At 39.5% G+C, this 27706-nt stretch overlaps 1 protein-coding gene across 3 annotated transcripts in view; it reads left to right on the forward strand.

Annotated features, from left to right (window-relative positions):
• GTDC1 (glycosyltransferase like domain containing 1) overlaps nt 1–9898 on the forward strand; it is a 337642-nt gene extending 327744 nt beyond the window's left edge. For all 3 annotated transcript variants that reach the window (XM_081143377.1, XM_081143376.1, XM_081143378.1), the window contains 3 exons: nt 1369–1439; nt 2140–2231; nt 7123–9898. In XM_081143377.1, the coding sequence (XP_080999503.1) occupies nt 1369–1439; nt 2140–2231; nt 7123–7206 (247 nt within the window). In that variant the 3' untranslated portion in view covers nt 7207–9898. The remainder of the gene's footprint in view (nt 1–1368; nt 1440–2139; nt 2232–7122) is intronic.
• Nucleotides 9899–27706: the final 17808 nt, after the last annotated feature.

Below are 27706 nucleotides of genomic sequence, written 5' to 3' on the forward strand. Positions count from 1 at the left end.
TTTTACAGTGCAGTCACAGAGCCGTTTATAGCTGTGCTTCCGACCAGAGTGCCTCTGCGTCCCCTCTGTATGTAGAGAAGAGAATATTAGATATTAGTTTGGATTTTGAAATTAATAATTGCTAACTAGATCCTGTGCCTTTCCCCTGTGTTATTTTGCCGCTTCTATCAGTTCCCAAGAAAAACTTTGAACTCGGTATTTTCTCTAAACTTTGCAAGCTTAAAGTAAATACTTTTGCATTTAAACTCATTTCAGTCAACAATAAAATAGGGAACACATCACCCACTTAAAAACAGCTGAAATTACCAAAAAAAAAATTACATGTACTTTGTCACTGTAAGTAAACAAGGTAAACATTGACATAACTTCAGATTATTCTTGGATTGAAAAAAATCTGCAGTTCAAAATTAAATTCTGCTTCTGGTCAACAATTTGGATGCAATTCAAAGTTTCTCATAAAATAAACATATTTAAAGAGTGTTTTGAATTTCACTGCATAATTCCTAGCCAACAGAAATGACGGTGGTGTCTTGAAGGTTTGTGATGTCAGATGGGTCGCCGGTACGCAGGACTGACACACCGTGGAGGTGCAGTGCCTTCCCCCCGCCTCACCCTCACCACAGTGACTCCAAGAGAAACCTCCTGTAGGTGGGCCCCGGGGAGAGCCTCTCTCTCACGAAGTGAAACTTTCTTGTTTCTTTGTTTAATAACAGAAGTATTCTCTTCTGATAAAATGGAAAAAGCTGAATTTTCAGTCAAGAAAGCAAAATGTTCATTAAGGTCATCTTCAGGAGTGTTTTTGTCAATAAAAGGGGGACTAGTTTAACATTCTGCATAATAAGTTGTTTGGAAGCACGAGCTAAAAAATGAAAATGCCCCATCACGACAGATTGTAAATTTTTTTTCTGATGCTTTTAAAAGTGCCTCGATCATTTCTACGGCTACAGTGTTGAAGTTAAGTATTTGCTATTTTATTTAAGCATTTTGGGAAAATGAACATTCTGGGGCTCTGCAGCATTATTAAGAAAAGCTGTCCATACTTTACCATGTTGTTACATGTGTTTATCTGCTGATTATAAAATGTGTTAAACAGTATTTTAAAAACAACAAAAAAAATGCAGAGCTGCGCTTTGATTAATTCAGCGAACAAAACATATGCTGTTGGTTCTGTTCTATGAAATTCATATATGATCAATAAAATCTTTTAAAAGAGCAACTTTGGCTTTTAGGCTTGTACTGCCGACCATGAATTTCATCCCAGTTAACTCCGGGCTCATACTGTTAACTTAGGCAAACAAAACTGCTTTCTGGCTATGATAGTAATGTCTTTTTAATGTATCTTTATCTTCTTTCTAAAATTTCTTTTAGGTTGGAAGCTGTGTATTGCGGCTGTTACCCACTTTGTCCCAAAGACTTGGTTTATCCTGAAATATTTCCAGGTAGTTGCTTTACTGTACTTTCATCTTTGTTGAGATTTAATACATGATTCGTGCTAAATGAGAAAGTTTGAAAATAAACTTAGGCAGGAGCAATTGTTTATTTGGCAAGTCAACATGTTAGTGTTAAGGAAAATTTTATGTTTTAATACATTAGAGTAAGCTTATATTTACCATCTGTTCTTTTAAGATAACAAAAAAGCAAGTTTTCAAATAGCATTCTTCATTGTTAGCATACACATCCCATACTGATGGATTTTTATAAGCAGGTCAGTGTTGCTGCAATTGCTTACAGATTTTTTTAATGATACACACAGAGAAAAACCGAGGACTGAGAGTCACACCAAATTATTTAAACAATTGACTAGTTAATAATATGCAACTGTTGTACAGGGTACATACGGCAATAGTACCAGTTCTTTGAAAAAAAATCTCATCACTAAATATATCACATATGCATTGTGTTACATTAGAATAATGTATTTTAATCACCCAAAGGAGATGTCTAAACAGCACAACTACACAGTCTTATTTAGCATTAAACATCCTTGTGAGCTGAGGTAACCTTATAAAATCATGCTTAAATAATGTAAAACACGAGGCGGCACAGAGCAATATGCATTTTTAATTAGTAAAGTGACTAATATCGAGTGTGTGCTTTGAGGTTTTTGTTTCATTAAAAATGTATCTGTTTTTCCTGCAGCTGAATATCTGTATTCTACACCTGAACAGCTTTCAAAAAGGCTCCAGAATTTCTGCAAGAGACCTGATATTATAAGGAAACATCTCTATAAGGTAGTTATTGAGAAGAGATTTAGGCAGTATAAATGCCATATTGAAGTATAAAGGAAAAAATCTTTAAAAAAAACATTTAATTAACATACTAATGTTTAAAGGAAACATGCTAGGGAGGGATATTAGTTGTTACACTAACAAGGATTAATTAAACTGGATGCCAGTTGTATTAACCCAGGTCTTATGAAATACGTGCACTTAATGCACGGTACATGCTTTTTTTTTAATTTATTGTTTTCTAAGATGACTGTCCTTTACATTTAGCCCCAAGAGGCTTATAAAAGTGAACCTGGATTAATGTAACTCATTAGTTTAAAAGGAAGTAAAGGAAAGATTCTACAATTATACTAATGAGGATAAGCCTTTCTTCCATCATAATGAAATCTTCAGTCCTCAAAAATTCAGGTGAACTACATTAGTGAAGTTTGGGGTTCATTTTTAAACTATTTTAAAGATGATTTTCAAGAATCAAATGTTTCCCTTGCCCAGTTTAATAAAATGACATAAAAAAGCCTTAGTTTGTTTTGAATTAGACTGTCAGTCTCTCCTCTTCATGGCAAAGGCAAAAGGAACATAATTTAAAGAGCATCATCGTTCAGTCCCTTTATTCATTATCTTTTTTTCCTTATTTGAGTCAAGAATTTTACATTGTTGAGATAACAACACAAAGAAGCCCCACTAAATGTCTAAGTAATTGAACTGGGATAAATCCGCTTTATGAGTTTTGAAGGTGGCTCTAGGCCATGAGTAATATACCTTTTTATATTCTTTGAATGTAGCATCTTCATTTTCCATAAATTCAGTATAGTTTACAATCTAGCAGTTTTATAATCCAGCATATTTTAATTTTCCTGTGTTAATATATAACCTTCATACATAAAATATAGTTTGCCTCCTGTGTCTCTCCTTTCCCTTTCATGGCCTAAAATACATATTTACACAGTGATATATCAAAACATGACTTGGTTTCTGCAGGAAACAGTTAAACTTCAAGAAAAAAGGAGAGAACCAAAAATGCAATTTAACACCCAATTTCAAGCTCATTATCTTTCATTGTCTATTAACTTGGCAATGGTTCAGAAGGTAGCTCATAATAGTTTAAAATGCTGACTGAACAGTTCCAGGCTTCAGTGTTACTCCTTGAGTCAATACGATTGTATAGTATACGTAGGAGAAAACAGTCTTCCAAGGCTTACGTCCAGATTTCCTAATTCTTAACGTTCGATAGTGCCCTTGTTTGTATAATATGTTAATCAAGTCATTCCCCACGTGACAGACTATCAAAATGTGCAGATTATAAAACAATGAAGAAGTAGAATAATTATTAATACCAATGGATTCATTTGCTACCTATGACACTGAGCTGTTTTGACTGAGTTCACTGTCAAATTATTGATTTTTTCTCCTTCTGGTGAATTTTTTTTCAGTTTTATTGAGATACAATTAACATACAGCACTTTCATATATTAGGACATGATTACCGCCATAAGTTAGTTTTCATCCATCACCTCCTATAGATACTAAAAAAGAAGAAAATGTTTTCCTCTTGTGATGAAAATCATGAAGTATTGATAATTATATTTCCAGCATCAAAATTTATCCATTTTTAATTTTGCTTCAAGTTAGGCCCCATTATTTTGCAGCTGCAAATTTTTAACCATTTCGAAAGTTACTGCAATAGGTTGCCTTTAGTTACAAAAGAAAACAGATCTCCAGATGAAATATTTTAATGCAGCTACTGCCATAACATAGCTATAATTATTTATTTTACAAACAACTTCTGGGACAACTCTGAAGAATGTCAGCTTAGTGGTATGCAGTTAATATACCAAGTTGTTCCTCAGACAGCTTGAAAGATAACCTACACCTTAAATGTCATTTCATGGTACTACTTTTTACATATATTTTTAGTCTGTACATCCTAAAATGTTCCATCTCAAAGTTTTAGAAGTTAGTATTTCATGCATAATCTTTTATACGAATTTATATGTATTAATCAAGTTGTTTCCCTGTATGTCTTTTTCTACCGTGGATTATTTCCTTATAAATTTATTACACATTTTCATATATGCTCTCATTCATAGATCTTGATGATATTTGTCTAAAAATTAATCTCAAAAAATTAATAAATTGGTTCAAGAATTATAAGTAATTAAGAGCTTTAAGATGCAATTATCAATCTTAAAAAATTAATAAATTGGTCCAAGAATTATGAGTAATTAAGAAATTTAGGATGCAATTCTTTGGAAAAACTGGTAAAAATGATAGGAATTACCACAGATATAGTTTGGTTATTTCAATGGGATTTAGAGCCAATAATAATAAGTTATGATATTTTTTCACCTTTGTTTCATAAATATACACATTTTCAGGTCACATTTGCCTTCACTAAATACCAGAGAATTATTTCCCCCCAAGGCAGCTTTTTGCCTACTTTTCTTATGCAATGGAAGAGTCCTTTGTGTGTACTGTAAAGAGAACGTTGAGGGGGTATTTTTAGACTTATTCCATTGGACAGTGCTGTTTTGCTTTTATAAAACATATGCTTCTGAGATCTAAAAGGATAGAATATCACTGAATTTTTAAATTTGCTCCTTTTACATTTTTACACCTTACTCTTTTTTTGTTAAAAGTTTACATTTTAAAATCATCTCAACTGCTTATCATATAAAGTTCACTTTAGGATAGGATTTTTCATATGGATTCACACTTAGAAATTTAATGACTAGAATAAGGCTACTAACACTTGGCTTTCTTCTCAAATGAGACATTATACTTTCAATATGAGTGAGAGTTTGGGGGCTAGAATGTGAGGCAGGATTTGAAACAGAATGCTAGTAACTGAAAAGCAGAAACAGAATTTGATGCTTTTTTTTTTCTTAAAGTGACTCTCCTACAGAACACGGTGCCCATGACTTCTCACCTGAAAAGGTTTCAGATTTGAAATGTTTCAATTTCTCTTAACACATCATCTCTCTCTCTCTCTCACACACACACACACTTAAGATCTTAAGAGAAATCCAATGCAAGCAGAAACTAAATGTTTATTAATTACATAAATCTAAAATTATTTTTTTAATCTTAAAAAGTTAAAACTATTTCTTTAAAAAGTTTACATCCTGGTTTAGTCATTGACTGCAGCTTTCTGGCACTTTTAGGACATTTCCTTTTCTATGTAGGTTAGACACATTGGCCACATACTTGTCACATAGGTAAAACAGGAGCCCTTTATGACTCTCAAACCTTACACAAGCACAAGATTCTAGAAGTAATCATAAAATAATTAGCCCAGGATTGACTTCTTACACTAACAGTAGGTCTTCCTTTTATAACCCAAGCAAGTCTAATACCATGAAGTTGTATATTTTTTGCTTTGATTTTGTTGTGTGAATTTACTTTCTAAACATTCCTAACAATTATTCGAGGTCCTCTGATCACTATATTTTAAAATGCTTTAGAAAGAAAAAAAAAGTATGGAGATTCCCTGTTACCAGTATTGAAAATAGCAAGAGTACAAATAGGGCAGTTGTGTAAGTAGGTACTTCCCAGACTAAAATCTGTTCCATTTTTATACCTGCCCTGTCTCGCGTTAATTTTATTTACCAATTGAGCGATATTCTGTGTAAAAAAGAGATGTCATTCTTTCTTGTGCCTTATGAAAGTGACCTTGCAGTTTCTCAAGATTTTTCAGATGATGGCTATTGATTTTTACGTTGTCCACTTCAAGTTCTTTAACATTCTAGAAATCTTAGTAACCTGCTGTTATTTGGAGGAGAGGCGGATTTTCAGATTTCTGCCTAAAAGTGAATCCAAACAACAATTAAGCTTATAATTCAGACTCAGTGCCCAGAAAAGCCATTAGTGGTTGTCTTAATTGTGTCAGGCCATAGCTACCCGAACCACAGCCAAGCCACTCTTAAGTTTCCTCTAAGTGACCGGTCACTTTATCGTCCGCTTTTAATTTGAACTTATACTCTCGATGTGAACAGGGTGTTGTTCACTGATATTAACAGTTCTCTGAAGTCATTACCTTTCCTTTAAAAATGAAAACTTAAAAGCTCGTGCCATTTTTAGAACTTCTAAAATCTCTCCGCAGCACCAGCACAATTTAAGGCGAATTATCAGTGTCAGTCTCCTTCCTCCCCCCTCCTCCTCTCCTTCGTTGCCTTCCTTGGTTTTATGTGGCTTGGTTTTCCTTTGATTTGTCTAAGTAAAACAGAAGTAAAAAACCTTTAGCACAATAGATATACTCTGGGTGATTCGGTTCAGTTAAACTTCTTGGCATTCCCTGCTCATTTGCAGCCTAGCTCTAGGTGAACTTCTTAACCTCTGTATGATTCATCTGTAAAGTTGGAAGACTTTTTTTTTTTCTTTTCTTAATTCTTAATAGCATTTTCCCCCTGAGGTACTGCTGTAATGAAATAATGAGTGTAAACCCGTTAGTAAACTTGAAGTGCTTTGTAAATTCCACGTAATTGTAATGGCATTTCTCTTGTGCCTTCGCCACTTAAAAGTAAAATTCACATTAGCAAAAACATGTATATCTTGTGTTTATAAAAGTTAAAAGTTGGATGATAAACTTCTAATAGCTGTCATCCATAACATAAACCAGGAAGTATATGTGCAGCGGAATGTACCCATTTGCAAAAAATCCAAAAACAAAAAAACAAAAAACCACGGGAGCTTTCCCCTGTGCCTGAAAACAGTTATACTTTAAACCAATCAGAAACTGGGATTTCCTGGGGTGATAAAACTCGAGAACCAGTTACTCGGTGGCTTTTTAAAATCCAATTGATGTGAGTTATGCAGATTTGCAATATGGATTTCCAGCATGCTTTCGTCTTTCGGCCCTTAATGCCCCTGCCTTGCTTTCTCTCCCTTCCCCTTGCAGGGTGAAATGGCTCCTTTTTCCTGGGCGGCCCTACGTGGTAAATTCAGGTCTCTGCTCGCAACAGAACCAAAGGAAGATTTGTGACAGATGGGGCTAAGTCACAAACTTGCAGCCTAAGGCAGAATCTGTAGAACTTTCCAGAGTGTGCCCATATTTACCTGATCAGAGAGAAAAGAAAATCTGCAGAGGAAGCTGAGCCTGGCTGCTTGTCATAGCTGACACAGAGCCATCTGCCACAAACCTGTGGCGGCTTCAGATCTCCAATCCCTGCCACCACCCCAACTCAAATTAAATACAGATTCCTAGAGACGTTATGATGGTTACACATGTCCTCGGCATCGCATGGAGGAGACTGTTCAAAAAAAAATATGTGGCCTGTTGTATAACCGCACTCATGTATCCCATATGTGGTGCCACATTGAATTTCCGGTTGAATCCGTTTTTATCCTTTGTACTGGATGACATGGTGCCTGAATTCTTTCTTTTCGCCGACACGATGGCAGCCAAACTGCAGCTTCAAACGCTCGCACTTGGCTGGGTTTCTACCTAGGTTGCCAGGTTATCGCCGGAGCCCGCCCTGTCCTCCGAGGCCGGGCTCTGAAGGCAGGGCCCCGATGCTGCGGGGAGCTAATTGGGCGGCCGCCCCAGAGCTGTTTGTGGCAAAGGGCCGCTTTAGCACTTTTCTCTTAGCGAATTAATGACTCCCTGGCACAGGGGTTTTTAAGTGAAGGTATTAATAAGGGGCCTGGCAGGTATTCCCATGATTCAGAGTCACATTTGTGTTTAATTTATCTTAAAGAAAGTTGCAAGATAAACAGCTGTAATTCGAACAAACATGGGGAATAGTGCCCTGAGTGGGGCCACCTTGCCTATAAAATGTACACTGAGATACTTGTTTTAATTGTTTTCATGGCTAAAAGTAGAGAAATCAAAATACTTCTAAAACTAGTACTTTTGAAATAAATATTCCTTGAAAATATTTGGATTCCACTACAAATATATTTTCAAGATAAACCACTTCTGATTCCAATAGTCAAGCTGCTGTATTTGTTGATGTAAAAGATGTTTTGAACGGCTAGATTGTAAAATAAATTTTTAATAAAGTGCCCTCTGCCATTTTTAATTAGCATATCTCATTTATGTGTCGGTGTGTACCTCTGTCTGTCTGTTCCTCACTGAACACTTTCCTTGTGTCAAGAGACAAGGAATACAATTGTTTCTTTTCTGGATGAACCAGGATCTGTTTTGCAAATGTTTGTAAGATATTATGACATTTCCAAGATTTTCTTTGCATTCTGGAAAGCAGGAGGTAAACATTTGTAGTCATTAAGGTAAAGTCTGTTGATAAACCATCTTCTGTTTACTGACAGGTAAATGTAACTTTCCTAGCTTTTGAAAGGAGTCACTTCTACACGCTGTATAAGCTGCTGAGGAGCAGCCAGGAAGAAGAGGTTAGAGCAGGGCCCTGAGTGGCCCAGCAGGCATCCGACATGGAGCAGGCGATGGGCCAGTCGGGCCCGCTGACAGGCAGCAGAATCGCAAGCGGGAAATGGATCAAGGTCAGGGAGCCAGATAGAGGCCTGGACACAGAAGCATTTGCAGACCAAAGAAAGCAGGAGTTCAGGGTCCATGCGGCCAGGAATTTAAAAACAGAAAGAGTAAGAAGCAGAAACAACAAAGTCCGTCTTTGCACAGAGAGCCCTCTCCTAACTAGTGTGAGATCTGAAATGTACTTTGGGACTTCACAGCACTCGTTTCGTGCCCTAGTCTGTGGGGAAGTCACTGAATAAATCACCTCCTCACCCGCAAACCAAAGGGCTCCGGGATTATTTTGGAAATCCCTTCCACCTAATACTGTGAAACTGGTCATCTGTCAGGTGTGCTCCTTTTGAGTGCAAAAGTAAAGATATGAATACTCATCAGAGATTTTTAGACACTTCTCCAGGGCAGTGTTTATTATCTGAGGAGATGAACTGTGCCGGTAAGTCTGCTTCTGCTACAAAGGTCCATGTCAGAGATGACGTCCACTCAAATCATCATAATCTCACAGCCAAGAAATAGTGCTTAGTTTGTCGTGTTTTCCTACCCTGAAAATAATAGGCTCACACTTCTTTAATTGATTTTAGAGAAAGAGAAACATCGATTTGTTGTTCCACTTATTTATGCACTCATTGGTTGGTTCTTTATGTGCCCTCACCAGGGATCGAACCCACAACCTTGGCGTATTGGGATGATGCTTTAACTGAGCTACCCAGCCAGGGCTAGGGTTCACATTTTATAATGGCATGATATTGTCTTCACAACAACTATCCACATATGTTTTCTCACTAATTGATGGGGGGTCATTAACTACCTTTCAGACATTTAAATATTTTCCTGATTTTGGCAAATATAGTATTGAATGTTACTTGTGTATGGAGCTTTTTTTCTATACCCAGAAACCTGAATCAAGTTTTGTCTTTTGCTGTGGCCAGCATTCCTTCCTGAAAAAAAATTTGTATTATACTTACCACTTCGTAAAACTTTGTAGTCAGATTTGGTATTAGTGAAAATAAGGAATAAAAAGTTTGTAAATGTGTAATTCTTAATATTTGAAAAGACAAATCCGTGTGTGTGTGTGTGTGTGTGTGTGCGTCCACACATACTTCCCAATACCCATGATGTGGTGGAATGAAGTGTTATTAAGTAAGTTAAGCCATATTTTGTTAAAGTCAGAGAATAATTGAGAATACAAGTTGACTCTGTAATTTTTGTTTCCCTTACTCTCACCAGACAGCTGATATTTAAAATTAAAGTTGGTTTAACAATTTAACTTAAAAGAATAAAATTAATAAAGTTGCATGTTTAAAACAAGACCAGTATTTTCAACAAGTATATTCAAAACAAGATTTTTTTTTATCTCTATTTATATTTATCAAGATACAGTGTCCATGATGTTTGCCCTGAATTTACTTAATCTAGGTGATGCCCTAGCTGGGTGTTTCTATAATAAAATAACAGGGCACCTAGTTCTTAACCTACTCATTATATCATGTTATCAGGAATAAGCCAAGAGACCTTTCTCAAAACGCACCTGTTTTAATAAGCATCCTTCAAACACAGTTAAGTTTAAATGCCCTGCTCTCACTCTCAGTTCTTCAGTCGCGCCACATAAAGGTGGCAGCAGATTCAGTAAGTCAATGGAAACTCCCAGCCACAGAGGGCTGCATAGATTCATTTCAACACCTTGAAATGCATCTGGAAGCAGATTTCATTTATATTTGATATTTTTAAAAGTAAAACCTGTTTTTGAGAAAGCATCTGCTACCCAGAAATATTATAGACACACAAAAATTTTCATTTAAATTTCATACTTTCTGTGGGTGATAGAATCAGTTTTCAAATGATAGTCTATGCAGTCTTTTAATGTTGACATAGTCTATGAGTTTTAGTTTTCTATTGACTACTGACAAGTATAGCCCCAAGTGCCTTTCAGTTTCAGTGGAAAACTGAGTGGTATTTAATATCAGATTTTACATTTAACAATAGAGAAAGTATATTATAAACCACTGACATGAACATATTTCCGTATGAAACTTGAATTGACACACAGAACGACTAATGTTTCTATAGTACGACCTCCCTTCAAAGCTATTCATTAAAATGCAACTGGAAAAGCTTTAAAACGTGCAAACAACTGTGCGCTACTTGGAGATATGCACATATGTGATTAAAGTGCAACCAAAAAAAACATGAAAATTAACACCAAAACTACAGTGATAGTTAAGTTAGAAGGAGCAGTGGTGGAAAGAACAGACATATTAACTGGTAGAGGCACATTCACCGTACAGTTAGTGGTCTATTTCTTCAGCTGGGTCATAGTACACGTGGACTTATTCCTACTCTGTGTCACTTGTTACATGTTTTAAATGTTGTTCTTGGCTATACCTTTGGATCGGAGCTATAAATACTTCTGGAAGCCTGTGGTTAATTTTGCTACCATTCCATCCTTAACATTTCTTGACTCGAAAATATTGATCAAGTCAGAAAACCATTTTCCCTCAGACTTTTAAAGAAAGAGCCCTCACTGTCCATTTTGCATGACAAGACTCGTCTGCTTACCCTGAAAGAAATCATACTCTGAAGAAAGTTGGACTTGACTTTCCATGGGTTCCTATTTCCCCCGGGGCTCCTGATCATCTTCTGTAACTGATGTCTAACTCTTTCTAATGCAAGATGGAAAACTATCTAGCAGAGTCTAGGAAAATGTTAAATGAGCCAGTCTTCTTATCTTGACAAAGTCAGAGCTGCGTGGTAGAGCACAGAACTGTCTGATTTCCTAACCACTCTGCCCACTTCCCATATTGTCACCTGTCCCCTTTCCAATTGAAGACATGGAACCAAGTGTGGGCTCTGTACTTTCCTTGCAGTCCATCCGGTGAAAGAGTCCTCCTTAGTATCTTTAGGGTGCCCTAGCTGCATGTGAGACACACAGAATTTCAGGAACCAAGATCTCCACTCAGCCTATGGCCCATTTTCCTCCCACTGTTTATCATTACCTGATGGATGCCTTAATTTTTTCTCATAGCTCTAAGGTAATGATGTTTAACCCTAGGACACGTTCATAATTGTTCTTGTAAGCTGATATAAAGAATGGATGTTTCTTGAGAGACCATCTAAAATGCTCCTGTTGCGGTCCTATCAGTTCCTGCACTTGTATAGTCGACCTAAGGTGGGTTGCTAGGAGATGCCACTTCAACTGAGAATACTTACATAACACCTTTCTTGGAACTTTAAGTCCTTTATATTTGAAAATTTAATGTTTCCATTATTACTTCAAAAATGAGAAAATAAAGCTTCAGATAATGGCATTTTTAGGAGCCACACTTTGTTACAGGAACAAAGATGTTTTGTATAAAGCTTTTCGTGCATGAGATAGTGTCATTGTCACCCATGTGTCTTTCAGGAAGCACCAGTTCAGTGTTCCTGACTCAGTTGAACCCCCAGTTTCCTTCTATTTCTCCCCCCCACCGGACAAGAAAGTGGAAAGAACAGCAAGGGCTTGTTTTGTTGCCTTGTTGGTGTTAAAGGGGGCATGAGAGACCAAGTAGGGAACCAATATTTTAAGTGTTTTTATTACTATTACTACACCAGTAGGGGGGCATTCAGTCTCTACATCCATCACAGCCCCGTCGCTCTCTGCGATCTTACAATTTGCTGGATTTATACAATTAGGTAATTTACCTGGCTCTCCTGGTAAACATTTATGTCTTGTCACCTCCCCATTATAGATGCTGGGAAGCTGAGGGCCCAAGGAGAAGCTGAGTTGCTGTGGGTCCTGTGAAGGTAGAGACAAGTCTAGAACTCAGTCTCTTTCAGGAGGCTGTGGTCATTTCAGTTGGTCAGAACCATCCCTTAGCCCTGGCCAGGTGGCTCAGTTGCTTGGAGCATTGTCCTGTACACCAAAAGGTTGCATGTTTGATTCCAGGTCAGGGCACATACCTAGTTGCGGGTTCAATCCTCAGTTGGGGTGCATACAGGAGGCAACTGGTTGGTGTTTATTTCATGTTACTCCTGGCCACATTTGTATTCTAAGTGACCGTACAGAGAAGAATGCAAGAGATCGATTCCTGGTACTAAAATTTTAGACTCTGTGGCACCTGTGATAGTTCTCAGCAGCTGAGTCTTCCGATTGCCTTTCCTATCACACGGCGATGGAGCTGTTTATCCACACAGGCATAGGCTGGCTCTTCAGCCAAAAGGCAGCCCCCACGATCGTGCCCGGCGCAGAGGGCCTAGGGCAGAGGGAGCAGGTGGCATCGTCGGCAGAAGCACCTTTCATTTTGCAGCATAGGACCTGCTTCCTCTCATTTCAAACTGATAACCCAGAAATTACATCCTGAAACTTATTTCCCCAAAAAGAAAAAGAAGGGGAGGGACAACTTAAAAAGAAGATACTTCTAATATGGTATTAGACTGTAATTCATAGGGAAATTTATGCCTGAGATATGAATTTCTGAAAATAGGGTGTTTTTTTAAAGGGAAACACTGGCACATCCTTAATTATAGAGTAATAAATACCAATGGTATATTATCTTCTGATATTTCCTTATGCAGATATCAAAGCATGCAGCTGTTTTTGAAAACTGATAATCAAGTACAATATAAGTATATTACATCTTGCGCTTACAACAAACCCTTCAACTAAGCAGTCTCCTGGAGCACTTCACAGTGAGAAACAGAGCTGCTTATAGTAGAAACCTAACTGAACAAATTAGCCTTGAATTGTAACTTAAGAATCATAGTCAAACCGAAGTGCCTGTCCTTGCCAGGAGAGGCATTCCAAAGTCAGAGAGCAAGCCAAGCAAAAAGCCTCTGCTTCAGGATTATGGAGGCATAGTCAAAGGCCTGCCTCGCTTCACGATCAATCAGAAAAATACAGAAACACCAGCACTGGAAGATGCGTCAGAATTGTGCAAAGCATTCACAGTGGCATGGGGAGGTAGAATGGGATTTTAACAGAAAGCATTAGGATCTTAGAAAGCTCTATTTATTGCCTTCATTCCAGACGGCAAAAAGAGAAAGACAAACATGGTCCAAAAAAAAGTATCTGGACAAACGTGGGGGGTAGGAAAGGAAATGAAGGTTAAACAAGGCCAATATGATTCAGAAGGAAAGAAGGGAGGAAAGTGTAAGGAGCCAGCTGCAATTACTAAATGTTACATTAAGAAGAGCTGAAAATGAGAGGGGGAGGTCTGGGTATTTTACCAAGTGAATTAATGCCTTCCTTGGGTGTCTGAAGTTGCAGATTTTAATTTACTTGGTGTAGGATTCTATTGTGAAATTCTTAATGGGGTGGAGGGATAAACAGGGGTAATATAAACACTTAGAAAATAGAAAGAGGAACATACAATACTTTCTATAAATTTAACTATAATTAACAGGATTTGGAAGGTATGGACAAAGGTAAATAGTAAAAAAAATAGCCGCAATAATAGAACTTAAAGGAAAACTAGAGGTACATACAAAAAACAAAAAGACCAAAAAAAAAAGTATAGATGTGCGAAGCCAAGGATATTGAGGGACTTAGGGGTGAGTTTTATTGCCGCTCTCCTTTCTCCACCCATTTAAAAAAATAAATCATAACTCTGGCATTTAGAAGTCTAGTCATGAACATCCTTTATTAATATAAACTTAATCCTGTGCTGTTCTTTGGTGGGTGGTAAAAACATGAACTAACAACAACTGGCCTGAAACAACTGCAGAGGGTGATCCTCTCAAACACTGGAGAGCTATAAGGAAAGAAAAACTCCTCATTTGCTCTTTCACCGTATTTATTTTACTGAGGATCAAGTTAAAAAGTGGGGAGTATGTGGCTAAATCATAGAAGGACTAGATGCTTCAAGGGAGATTTTAGAGATTTTCCTCAATATGTATCTGAACGGGGGAGTGGGAGGAGAGGCTTGGCACCTAGTATGATTTGCATCAATTTATTAACCACTTCTGGGGAAGGTGGGAAATAAGGAAGGCTCTGTGCCTGCAGCATCTGAAGAGACGAGAGCAGAAACAGCCCTGTTCATATTGCCTGAATGCTGTCATCTGGCCGGCAACCAGTCCACAAACGTATTGGTTCAGGCATTTGCTAGACTAATAATGTTAGGAATTGTTTCAAGTGAAAATATGGATCAGGAGGTATTTAAGAATTATTGATATGCAGCTATTAATCTTGGATGAAAATAGCATTATTTGGGGTGTGGGCAAATCACTTAACTTGAACCACATGACAGAGCACTTTGATATATATATATATTTTTAATGCCTGGGAGGAAATGGCATGGGTGAAACAAATACAAATGAAAAATGGAAAATATCCACAAAAAGGAAGATTGGTAAAATGAAGCAAAGAGGCCTTTTGCCTTCAAAGGGGTGCATCAATTGTATCAGCAGATTACTAACAACAAACCCCAAATCCTCTATTTGTAAAGCTGACCCAGTGACAAGCTGGAGAAAGCACAGGAGACTGCAGTGCTTGGGGGCTCCGGGTGACCCACAAAGGTCATCTCTAATTTTATGTTAGAGATGAGGGCACAGAACTAGAGGTCTGTAATGGTCAGGGCGTGGGCTTTGGCTTCTGAACACTTCTGTACCCTCCCTCTGTGGAGAGTTTAGAAGATCATGGAGTTGAGCCCATGTCTTAAATCCCAGGGACAGGGTGGAGATTGTGTTGTTATCATAATTAAGAAAGGCATAAAGCACACCTCTCTCTCCTTGTCGCTCTTGAACCAAAAACCTATGGGGGGGAACTCACGCTCTCCAGTGCTTGCAGCCATGCTCCCTGCTCTCAAGCGGCCTGGCTTTGCCCCTGGATTTCTAGTGCTCTGAGACCAGGCCAGAAAAAAATGGAATCTACGAAACTGCAAAACTAAATGTGTGTGTGTGTGTCTGTGTGCGCGCGCGGTAGGGTTTTACTGAAGATAATAAATTGCAGCACTTTAAACACCAAATTTTAAAACTTAAAAATGTATGAGTAATGAAGTTTTCCAGAAGCAAAATGTGCTGGAGCGGGGTATTTATAGCTCTTTTTGGTAGAGGTTCCCCAGACCTTTGGGTGCATCAGCAAACTGTCCTCCTACACGGCAGGGCGCGCAGCTGCGACTTGGCCCCAGGCACCACCTACCCGGAGTCCCTACCTAATGCATTTTACATTTGCGCAGATAATAAAAGAGGGAAGAAAGGGACAAACGACGAGAAGGGGCCTTTCCCCCTCGGCGTTCTGTGTTTCCTTTTGTCGCGGCCGTCAGCTGACACATGGAAAATGTGGTGTAGGGTTCTGCTCGCCTGTAATCTGTAATTAAGGACTCCTTGTCTGGGGCTCACTACCTCTCTCCTCCTTCCCTTCCTGCCTCTCGGGTCTTCCGCCCTCAGTCGGGTCTGGCCCCGCGCCGCCGGCTGCGGGTTCAGGTCGCCTGGCTGGGCCGCAGGCAGCGGGGGGGCGGCAGGGTGCGGGGGCCCCCGTTCCGATGGGCGCTCAGGGGCCCGAAAGCGCGCGCCCGCGCGCCCCTGCGCCCCTCGCCCCGCCCCGGCTCGGACAAGCCTGAGCTTAGCGTCGGGCAGCTGCGCCAACGGGGCCCAGGGCGGGAAGGACCTCCCCGCGGGGCGCCTGGAAAGCTCTGCGGGCGCCCCGCCGCCTCCTTGGCCGCGCGTCCTCCCCGCACCACGGCGCCTTCGCGGCCCGCGAGCCCGCGCTCCTGTCGCCCGCGGCGCCGGCTCTGGAGGCCCCGCTCCGCCGCGTCCAGAGGGGATGTGGGAAGCGCTGCCCCTCCTCTGGGCCGGGGGAAAATGGGGAGAAAGGGGACGACGAGGTCACCAAGTCACAACCGAGCCCTCTCGGCGGCGTGGAGCGCGGAGCCCGGAGCCGGGGTGCCCCGAGGAGGCTCGTCCGAGGCTGCGGGGCCGAGCGAGCCCCAGCGGCGGCCCGCACCGGGCATCAAACTGGCACCGACTCCCGCAACCGGGCCTGGCACGCGCACGAAGGCGCGCGCACCGCCGACCGCGCCCCGTCCCGCACACGCCCCGCGAGCGCCCGACGCGCGCCCCGACTCTGGCGGGCTGGCGCAGGCGCGCGCGGCGGGTGGCCCGCGCTGCCGCCGGGTGCGGGGCGGGCGCCCGGGAGGGCGGCGCGGGCCTGCAGGGCGGAACCCCGTCCTCCTTTCGCCCCAGCTTTTTCGTGAGCTTGGGGCCTGGAGGCGGCTGGGCTGAGCGCCCAGCGAGGGGCCGTGCACGAGGCGGGAACAGAGCTGCTGCTTTCTGCCCTCGCCCCGTTATGAAAGCAGTTACCTTGAGCGCAAACCCGGGACGGGGCGAAGGCGGGCGCGGGGACTTCCCGGCGAGGATTCTGTCGATTAATTTAAAAACACTCCTGTCTCTCGCGTGTGCTTCCAACCCCACCCTCAGCCCTCAGGAAGCTTTCCTGTTCCCTCCGTACCTATGTCTTAGAATGGCAAACTTTGCCTCTTCTGCTGACCACCAGCTGGTTATTTAGGAGGAGACAAGAGAGGGTTAGTTAATCAGTGTTAAGGTGAGAGAATATTTAGAAGCATAACATTGATGGGCACTCATTTGGTCTAGTTAATTGTCCAAAAGCCCTGGAAAAACATCTAGTGTTACATTGAGGCTTCTAAATACTAGTAGTACTAGTAGTATTAGTTATTAGGTTTATCTGAGTGCACACATTTAGAATTGTATATGTAAGAGGTAAAATGCTCCTTGTCTTTGGTTTCAACAATGCAGTGTGCTTTTCTGCCCACCTATGTTGTAGAATAATTTTCTCTCTTCCCCACCATTAGAGATTGTATGCTAAAGGGGTGCAGACCAAGGGCCAAATATAAGAGACCTTTTCCTGGAGTTTTCGTGACCATCCTTGGCATCTATCACTCAAGATCCCCACTGCCACCCAGACACACACACACACTCCCACCCTGTATTCTTCAAATTGTGGACTTGAACATATGGGTTATTTGGTTGGTTTTTTAAAATGTGAGAAGAGCAGTCTAAGGGTAAACTGAGGTAGGGGAAGGTAACCTACATAAACCTACCCTTGGAAAGCTGAACAAGAACACACGCGACGAGCACTGAGAAGAGACTGTCTGTAAGCAAGGGTAATCAAGGCTTTCAAAAATCATAAAACGGATTAAAATATCTGATTCATTATTTATTTATCATAGCACAACTTTGCAAGTCTGAGAATAGTGTTTGAAAACCAAGTGGCTTCTATTTTGTACATCAACTCGGCAGATGGGACTCCCTTCCAAAATGTGGCTAAAGGGTTAAAGCTATAATTTCAGAAAAGACTCAGGAAATGACATTAAGATCTGATACATTTCCTTTTCTTTCTGGCAATAATATTCTCCCAAAGAAAAAATACGTACTTATTGATATCATGATAATGTTTCTCATCCTGAGTACAAGTGTCAGAATGATTCCCGTTTGTGGAAGTGTTTTTAAAACTGCGAGGACACTTTGACTACTATGAAAACTGACTACTATGAAAGCCAATGAAAGGGAATTTCTTTTAACTCCATAATAGCAGGTTACATAGTAAATGAACACTGATGGTCAAATAGCCAATTATGGTATAAATATCTTTTGTTTACAGAGAGGTGTTAAATGAGCCTTTGGAGTACAAAGGATTAGGCCCATCTAAGCTACCATTTGTTCTTCAACCCATTTTGTCTTCCCTTAAAAAGGCCAGTGCCATTGTAGGTAATATGCACACAGAACATACTTCTCTATGTTGATTTTAGTTTGCTTTATTTCAATGCACACTGTTGTTTACTTTTTAAAATTTAAATAAATGTCAGCATTGTATAATTTCTATGTTAACAAAGCAGTGAGCAAAATCCCTTGTATGTTTATAAAATATTATTGTTTAATTCACATAGTTTAGAAATTCCAAATGTTGAGAATAGGAAGGAGGCCAAATACCATCTGTTTATAACTATGATGCATCGTAATATGTGTACTTTTAAAAGGAGTTTGGTCAATCATGCCACTATTTTATCTGCTCGGAATATGTTGAAGATTTAAAATGTAATTTACAGGATTACTTTTAGTGCATTGCATCCAACTGTGAGTTGTAAAGAAATCGGTCTCTTCTGTTTTTCTCAAATCAATCATGTAACAGCCCCAATTAATGGGGGCTGTTAAATGTGTCGCTTTTTGCTTAGCTCCAGAATTATTCTAACTTTGGCTCAGTCCACCTTCCTGATGCTGATAAAAACTCCAAGGACAAATGAAACAAAACACTCCTAGCTGTGTCTTTCTGCCAGGAGATAGTCACTTAGAATGGGAGGCAGGGTATGGTAGCTAATAATTAACTAACATCAACCCTGAGAAATTACCTGTGAAACATCCTTTGGTACTGGGTTGAAAAACAGCATTTGACACTCCCTGTTTTAAAATAGTACATTCTTGTCCCTGAGACTTCTGATTTAACTTACCTTTTATTTCAAATGCACTTAATTGCATAGAATGTAACAAAGGGAGTACACTCACTTGTCATGGATGAATAGGACTTTTTTGTTGTTGTTTTTTAAAGTTACAAATCAAGTTACTCTCCCATTCTTTGCAAACTAGAGAAACTCAGCAACTGGGCCTTCAATTCAGGGAAGCAATAGCGTTGAAGTCCAGAGGTGGTGTTAGGGTCTCACATCATGCGGTCCTTTTTCAAGAAGGAGGAACTAAAGACTCAGATGACCTGTAAAAATTTGGAAAATGGGATAAAACATTTATCAGCAAATGATGGTTGTTTGATTCTTTAGCAAAGTAAAGTCAGTAAGAAGAAATGCTTTTACAGACAAACACGTGTAGAAATATGAAAACACACTCCCAGTGAGCTGAGTGCTCTGGGTGTTTGACTTCTCAGCTGAGTGTGAACCAGTGCTCCGCAAAGTGGTTTCTCTGTCCTTCAGCAGTAGCTATTTTCTCAAACATTTTTGTTTTAGCAACTTCTTCTAAAATGTTATCAATTAAGATTACTTACTTATACATAATTAAGAACACAAAGAGTACCATATTATCCAAGTAAACAAATTGACCTATATATACATTTTTTTCAATCTAATTGTTACATTTTAAAAGTCTGTTTTTTCTTTCTGGTCAGATCCTGCCCCCTCCCCACCTCTGCAAAAAATGAGTCTTTATATTATAGAAATATGCTCAAGCTTGTTTTCCTTTGAATTAAAATAAGAAAATGCCAGACTCCTTTTTTCTAAGTAATTGCTCAAGTGTACACGGTAGAAGAGAGAGTACAGGAAAAAGAGAGAAATGGGAGAGAGAAAGAGTAAAGAAAGTGGAGATGGAAGGGAGGTGAGAGAAGCAAATAGAACTGGGATAAAAGAGGCTGGTCAAGAAAAGCTTTCAAAATTGCTTTGAGCAGAATAAAACACAATCATTAAAAGCATCATCATTTCCGAATAAAGCCTAGATTGTTGCGTTCACATATTAAACAGCTAAGGGAAGCTCTTAAGTGAAACTTGAGTGATAGCTGTGGACCAGTTTTTCCACTCAAGCCCAAGCTTCTTAAGTGAAGCTTGTACTAGGAATCCACATTGACGTGGTGGGAGTGAGTAGGAGGAGAGACGGTCTTTGCTTTTAAAGCATTTACAATCTAGAAGTAAGCCCTAAATACATAAAATAAACACGACCATGTATAATGCATTGTTACATGTTACCTAACTGTAGGTGTAAAAATAAAGAGGATCTTAAACGGAGAAAATTCAGACAGTACCTGGCTAGGAGTGAATTTCTAAACAGAATGAGCAACTCTTTAAATGTATAAACCCTTGGTAACTCCCCAAGTCTAATGAATTGCAGTAGATACATAATGGAGATTGAAGGGGATATAGGCACACATTTCAGTTTCCTTTCAGAGCTGACTTAGAACCACAGCAATGACCACGTGTGCACAGAAGTCACTGTCCACTCATGTTATCTTGACAACTAAAATCACCTTATAAAATATACTTTAATAAGTTACTATAGAGCCCTGAAGTAAAAGCCTATAACTTAACCAATACCGAGTGGGCATATATAGGTATCATATTTAAATAGAGCAAAAGATTAGAGAAAGAAATTAAGAATGAAACCGTGTGGGAGACTACTTGCTTCTTCCAATTAATCTAAAACATGCCAGAAGCTTTTCTTCATTTGGCTTTTTATGAAGAGTTATTGACCCAAAGAAAAGTCAGATGAGGACTACAACTAGACAAACAATAAGAGCAACAACAACAACAACAAAAATTGCTTTTTTTATGAGAGAAATAGCCAAAGTAGTAAATTCACCCATTTTAAAAATTAAGAAGAAAAGACATAAAATTTAATACACACAATAAATAATAAATATTCTTCAGTTTCATCTGATGGCTAATTAAGGAAAAAGCCCATGTGGAAAATTTGGAGGAAAGATGCATATAACAAGGTGATTAGCTCTTTGCTCCTTCAGCTTGAAAGACAAGAGAGCAGGGGAAGATTTCTTTTAAGTTTGGACCTGCAGCAAGCTCACAGATCAGGTCTGCCTCTACCAAGGAAATAAAGGGATCCTAGTGGCTCTCCAATTCAAGTCCACCTCCCCTCTGACTTTGGTATCCCCAAGTCTCAGCCCCTGGGTTCTTTGCTCTTTAATTGAATTCCTGCCCTTTATCAGAGAGTCAGCAGCTGGGCTCTTGCTTGGTTCTCCTGGGCCTTCCATGATGGAATCTGCTATCTGTATTCATTCTAGTCCATTGGAGAAATTCTTGATAGTTGAAGATGCACTTTTTCATCCATCCTCTAAGTTAGTCTTTATAATACCCTGTGGTCCAAGTAAACCACAACTTTAGTCCCAATATTCAGGAAAGGGAGCTCAGAATCAGACTGCTGAGGCGTTGCAGAGCAGAGACTAAAAGTCGTGCTACGTGGTGCCCAGTTCCTCTTCTTTCCTTTAGACTGGATTTCATCCTTTGAGAACAAAGGGCGTTTGAATTGTGGGCATAAGGATAAATTATGATTACTGTTTTTGAAGAAAAAAGGGGAGGAACAGATGCTGAAGGAAGATGGGGAAGAAGAGAAAGGGGCCGAGGAACCCAAGACAATCTCTGCAGAGTTTTCTGTGATCACGGGAGAAGGGTAAATCATTAAATTCCTCCCCTTTTGCTTATAGAGATTACCAAGGAGGGAAGCACTTCCTAAAGTTCCTATCACATAAAGGAAAAGCTAATTCGAAAGCTATCTCAGGGCTTTGTGCTCTAAAGGGTAGAAATTTGAAATAGACAATCCATTGACAGAGCTCCTTAATGAGTTCTTGGCCATGTGTGAGGGGGCCACAGGCTTAACTTTGAGTATAAGATGGAGAGAACTGTTCTGCTTATGAAATTAAGAGGAATTTGGGGAAACTGGGGGAAAAAGCCTGGTAGAGAAGAAAAGAAAATGGTCATAGGATGAAGGGACATAAACTAGGAGTTAAAGATAACATATCTAGCAACAAATTCCCTATGGTCATAGGATTATTTTTTTTATTTGATTATGAATTTTTTTCTTATTCTAGGGTATATTACACTCAGTTCTAAGCTTATATTCCAAAGTGAACTCCTCTGAAACCTTCCCTGAAAGTCTGAGACCCAAAGCTGGCTTGATTTACTTCCACACTTGGGGAATGAAGGCATAGGGAAGGCGGGAGAGGGTGGCATTGCAGAAGGCATGATTTAAAATAAAGAGAATTTTGTGGAAGCAGAAAATAAGGATAAGAGCTGAGTGGGAGAATCAGAAGCCTTCTAAGAATAAATACTAAGAAACTTGTAATAGAGGAGGCCTTCAGAAAAAAACAGCTCATTGTTGATGACGAAGACATTTGCTATTTTTGGCTACTCAACATCTACCTAACCTTCCATAGGAATCTAAAGTTCTATTTGGGGAATTCATTCTTCTTACTGAATATAATCAGGCTTGGGAACTGAATCTCACCTTAAGTAGAGGAACAAAAAGACAACATTGTAATCCCAGTCCATCTCACCCGGAGCAGCCCAACAAGAGTACTGGGTTCTGCTTCCTAACTTTCAGCTTCTAGGGTCCTTCCCAACCCCAAGTGTGAATGTCCAGCATCTCGTTGATATGGTTCTGTATCCACTAGGATTCTGTCAGATGCAAAGAACAGAAAGACCTGGTTCAACTGAATTGCTCATTAAGGAAAAAACGATCATGTTAGAAAGCAAAACTTATGGAAGCAGAGTGGCTACATCTTCCCACGTTTTCATCCGGACCTGTTACATTCACAAGAGGACTGTAACAATCTAGCCGCTGTCATTCCAGATGCAGAAGAGGGAAACTTTCTTGCTTGTATTTCAACAGTCAGTGGAGATGGGAATGGGGGGATGTCTTCTATCCGTTAGGACCTAACCCTGGATAAATAGACCCATGAATAAAATTGCGATGAGGTTCACGAAGACAGGAGGGAGGAAGCGGCTGATGGGTAGGCAACACACACTGCAACTTCTTTCAATGAATACAGTTACGTCTAATTCAGACTTGTCCTCTATGGCTTGCAAGCAATGAATTCTATTTGCTATATTTGGTTACAGCTACTACTGGTATTTAAATGAAATAACTTTCTTGAAATACACTTATATAATGATTAACCAGGCCTATTCATCTGGTTCACCATGCAGGGGATGGAGCATGATGTTTGTGTCTATGAATCGAGCTTTAAACGCACATGCCATGGACATTCACTGCTGTCCCTTCAGTGGTTTTTTTAATGTAGGATTCTGGTCAATATCACTAATGTGTACATATAGTTTTTACAAATATTTCCTTATCAATAAGTTCACAATTTAAATATCTTGAAATAACTTTCAATCAAGAACTGCAGACAGTATTTCATTATATATGTATACACACACACACACATACATGACTTGCTTTTACTTTAATTTCTTTTTAAATTCTGTTTTATTAATGTATGTGAAGAAATGACTTGGATTTTAGAAATGTGCTTTTTAATCATCTAGATGTCAAGCATTCATTGACCATGACTTTAACTTTCCCAGTAATAATTTTCCCAAAATGCTTAATGCCTAGTTTTGTAGTTATTCATGCATTCCTTTTTTGTTCATTCAGTACTTCACTTAGTCATTAATTTCTTCTTTGTTTATTCAAAACTTCATTAGTAGGCACCTCATATGTATGCAGAAGGCGTTGGGTTAGCAAGAAAAAAGCAGTGTTCAGTATTTGCATAACCTAAAGCCTCGGGCATGCGAGTTGTCCATCGCACAGCGTTTGTAAAAGGGAAGCAGGAGGACCCAAATGAGGGGCACAGGACACTTTCCGTCTTTCCTCGTCTTGCTCCCATGACTTCTCCAGCTCTGAGGTGAGTCCTGCTTTGACAGACAACTTCTTTGGGGTTTTAGGCATGAGAATAGGGAGGAAAGGGAGAGAGAACAAAAGTTCCAAAGGTTAAATTTGAGGGAGGAGGTTATCTTGATGAGAGACTGGAATTTGAAGACAGATGCGCAGGAGCAGAAGCAGCTGCTGTGTGTGAACTGGGTGGGAGATTTTTAAGGATCCCCATGCCCTTCGTCTTGTTTAAGAAAACAAATGAACTTAAGTTATTCTGAAATTATTTTTAGCTGTTGCACGGTTGTGTGTTTTTCCTGACAGTGATGTTGTTCCTGTGGGTAATTATTTTGTAGTGCCCAGGACTCTGTTTGACTGCAAGGGGCAGAAATCAGCTCACACTAATCAGGCATAAAATTTGGCCTATGTGTTCAAAAGTCCTAGAACGTGATCTTGGGCATCATGAGAACTCCACATTCAAGCACCATCTCCTGGGATCTGGTGACCTGGCTCAGTCTTTCTCTCTCTTTCTCTTCTCTCTCTCTCTCTGTGTTTCTCTCTGTCTCTGTTTCTGTGTGTGTGTGTGTGTGTGTGTGTGTCTCTCCCTCCCTCTCCTCTGGATTATTTTCTCTCTAGAAGGTTATCCTGATGTGGTGGGAAAGATGACTCTTGTGTATTCACATGATTCTTGCAGCCTCAGAAAAGAGAACCTATCATATCTAGTATCCTCATCTCACCCTGGTATAAAGGACACGTATTCCTTCCTCCCGGGTCACTTTCCTACACTTGTCATGGGACTTAGGGGATCATAGCAAGGCATTTCAGATGACTGCTCCAGTGTTACATTGGGATGGGTCCTTCAATCCATATTTAAAAAAAGTTTCCAGCTATTAGGCAAAGGAATTAATTGTGATATAGTTGACATTGTATCTCTTGATAAACATGCCTCCTTAGTTGGGGTGTTTATTTTACTATCACCATAGGGAGTTGAATTAACTTATATTTAGATCTCTAATTGTCTTTTCAAATGTCTTTCAAAGGATTACACTCCTCAGTCGCTTTGAAAAGTTATTGGATATGCAGAAAAACATGGAAATAGAGCCACAAGACAAAGTTAGGGTAAGTGAAACTAACATTCATCACTGGAAAAATGAGTGACTTGCACTTAAATGTCATTTAGAAACACTCAAGTCCTTTGAAGAACCCCTAAGATGAAAAGACACCCACCATGAGATAAAACTGTTTCCTTTTGTCATTAAGACATACTCAAAAGAATTGCCTGTCACCCTCTGGACAGTACAATTGACATTATAAACAGATTGTTGGATTTCCAAGTTAGAGGTTCATGCATTGTGAAGGCCTATCATTCAGGTGTCAAGTATTTGTCAAAAACTACTTGTTGATTTTTACCAAAAAAATTTTAAATTTCCAATGAAAAAAGTCAGCTGTGGGAGGGTGGGGAATGTCTGAATTAACAAAATTGAGAGTGCAAATAGAACTCTGGTATTCTTTTATATGCCTAAAACTTGGACATGTGTTAACGTGGTCAGATCCTGAACACAGGCTCTATAAAGGGCTGGTCACTAGAGTAATGTGCACAACTTATGGTGACCAAAAGTGACTCAGGAGCTACATTAGACTCTGAATATGAAGATTTCCTCATAGTACAGAAGACAGTGCTATATCTTTGTATAAATAAACATTTTTGGATAATCTATTTTAAGTAAACAAAAAAAATTGTGTACACACTGTTTACTGTAGTTATGATAGATTGAGCTATTGTTCCCAATCCTTGCCTGTTATAGAATTGTGCTTGTATCCCCTTTTCCTTATGGCTTTGCAGTGTCCTACTAGAGGAGGCATGGTACTGTCTCCAACCCACTGGTCTTACAGTTGTTTTTGGCTGTAACTTGCCTTAAACAATGGAATTGGGTGGGAGTGACAGTGCACCTGTCTAAGCTGAGCATCTAACAGGTATTACATGTTCCCTCTGCTTGAACTTCTCTCATTCACCAGGAGGATACCATGGACTGAGTAGCTACTGTTCCAAGGAGAATGTGAAGGAAGAAACATAAAGCAGACATGAGCCTCACCTGCAGCCTGAGCCCAGAACTGGGAACCTGAAGTTCAGTCTCGTACAAGTGAATTTCAGCAATTCAATTCATAGATTCATGAGGACGACATAAACACTCATTGTTTTAAGTCACTGAACTGGAGAGTGGTTTTCTACGCAGCATTATTACAGCAATAGCTGACTAATAGAGTAGTATTTCCTCTCTCTACAAGTGTTTTGAAATGGATGGTTCATCTAACAACTCATAGCATTATAGTTTCAAGGAAATTCACTAATTATGCAGTTAATCGTTTAATTAGAATTATAGGAAGTGGTACAAAAAGGATGCAAAGAACACAAAACAGATCTAATCTAATCTGAAAGTCAGGAAATGTTTCTCTGAGGAAGTTACATTGAAGCTGAGATCCAGCCTTTGGCTGAGCAAGGTTGGAGGTAGGGGGAAAAGCATTCCAAGTGAAGGGAATGGTCTTTGCAAAGCCCTTAAGGCAATAAAAAGAAACTCATTGTGTGCAGAGAAGTATGTGGAAAGCAGAGAGGAAACAGAAAAGTACCAAGAGAGGAGAGGTTGGTGAGGTTCAGTTCACCACAGTATTATGGTATGAATTGTGCCACCCTCCAAATTCATATATTGAAGTCCTAACACTCAGTACCTCAGAATGTAACTGTATTTAGAGATATGGTGCTTAAAGTCAAAGTTAGGTTATTAGTGTGAACCCTAAGCCAATCTGACTGGTTTCCTTACAGGAAGAGGAAATTAAGACACAGACACACACAAACAGAAGACCGTGTAAAGACCCGGGGAAGACAACTGCCTGCAAGCCAACAACAGAGGCTTCAGGAGAAATCAACTCTGCCAACACCTTGTTCTTGGGTTTCTAGTCTCCAGACTCCAGAACTGTGAGAAAATAAGTTTGTGTTTTACTAGTCTGTGGTAGTTTGTTATGGCAGTCTGTCTTAGTCTGTTCAGAATGTTATAACAAAAATTCTGTACACTGCATCACTAACAAAAAAAAAAGAAATTTATTTTTTCACAGTTCTGGAAACTGGGAGGTCCATGATCAAGGTCCTGGAAGATTCAGTGCCCGGTGAAAAGCTGCTTTCTTGTTCATAGACTGTCATCTTTTTATGGTGGTGGAAGGGGTGAGGGTACTCTTTTATAAAGGCATTAAACCCATTCATGAGGGCTCCTAATCACTTCTCAAAAGCCCCATCTCCTAATACCATCACATTGGAGATTAGGATTGCAACATATGAATTTCGGGGAAAGGTGTAGATACATAAACATTCATCTGTACCACAGTTATAGCAAACTAATACACTGTAAGCCCAGTTATAAGCACTGTGCCCATAACTAGTAGCAACTAGTATATTTTTGTTGGATTAATTAATGGTGGAAATTAATGGGCCATGTAAAACAGACAATATAAAGGATTTAATTTTTTGTTTGTTTTATTAAAAAAACAATGAAAAATCATTGATGGTTTTAAGCAGAAAAGTAAATTTATCACAGGTAGATTTCATAAAATTTCCTCTGCAATATAAATAATGGATTGACGAGAGGAAAATTAGGAGCTTGTCACTATAGTCCAGGGGAAGATGATGGTGGGTTTTACTAAAATAAGGGCAGTAGAGATGGAAGCAAATGGATTGGTTCAAGATACATTC

Source organism: Miniopterus schreibersii, assembly GCF_964146895.1.
Source record: "Miniopterus schreibersii genome assembly, chromosome: 7".
In the NCBI taxonomy this organism is placed as follows: Eukaryota; Metazoa; Chordata; class Mammalia; order Chiroptera; family Miniopteridae; genus Miniopterus; species Miniopterus schreibersii.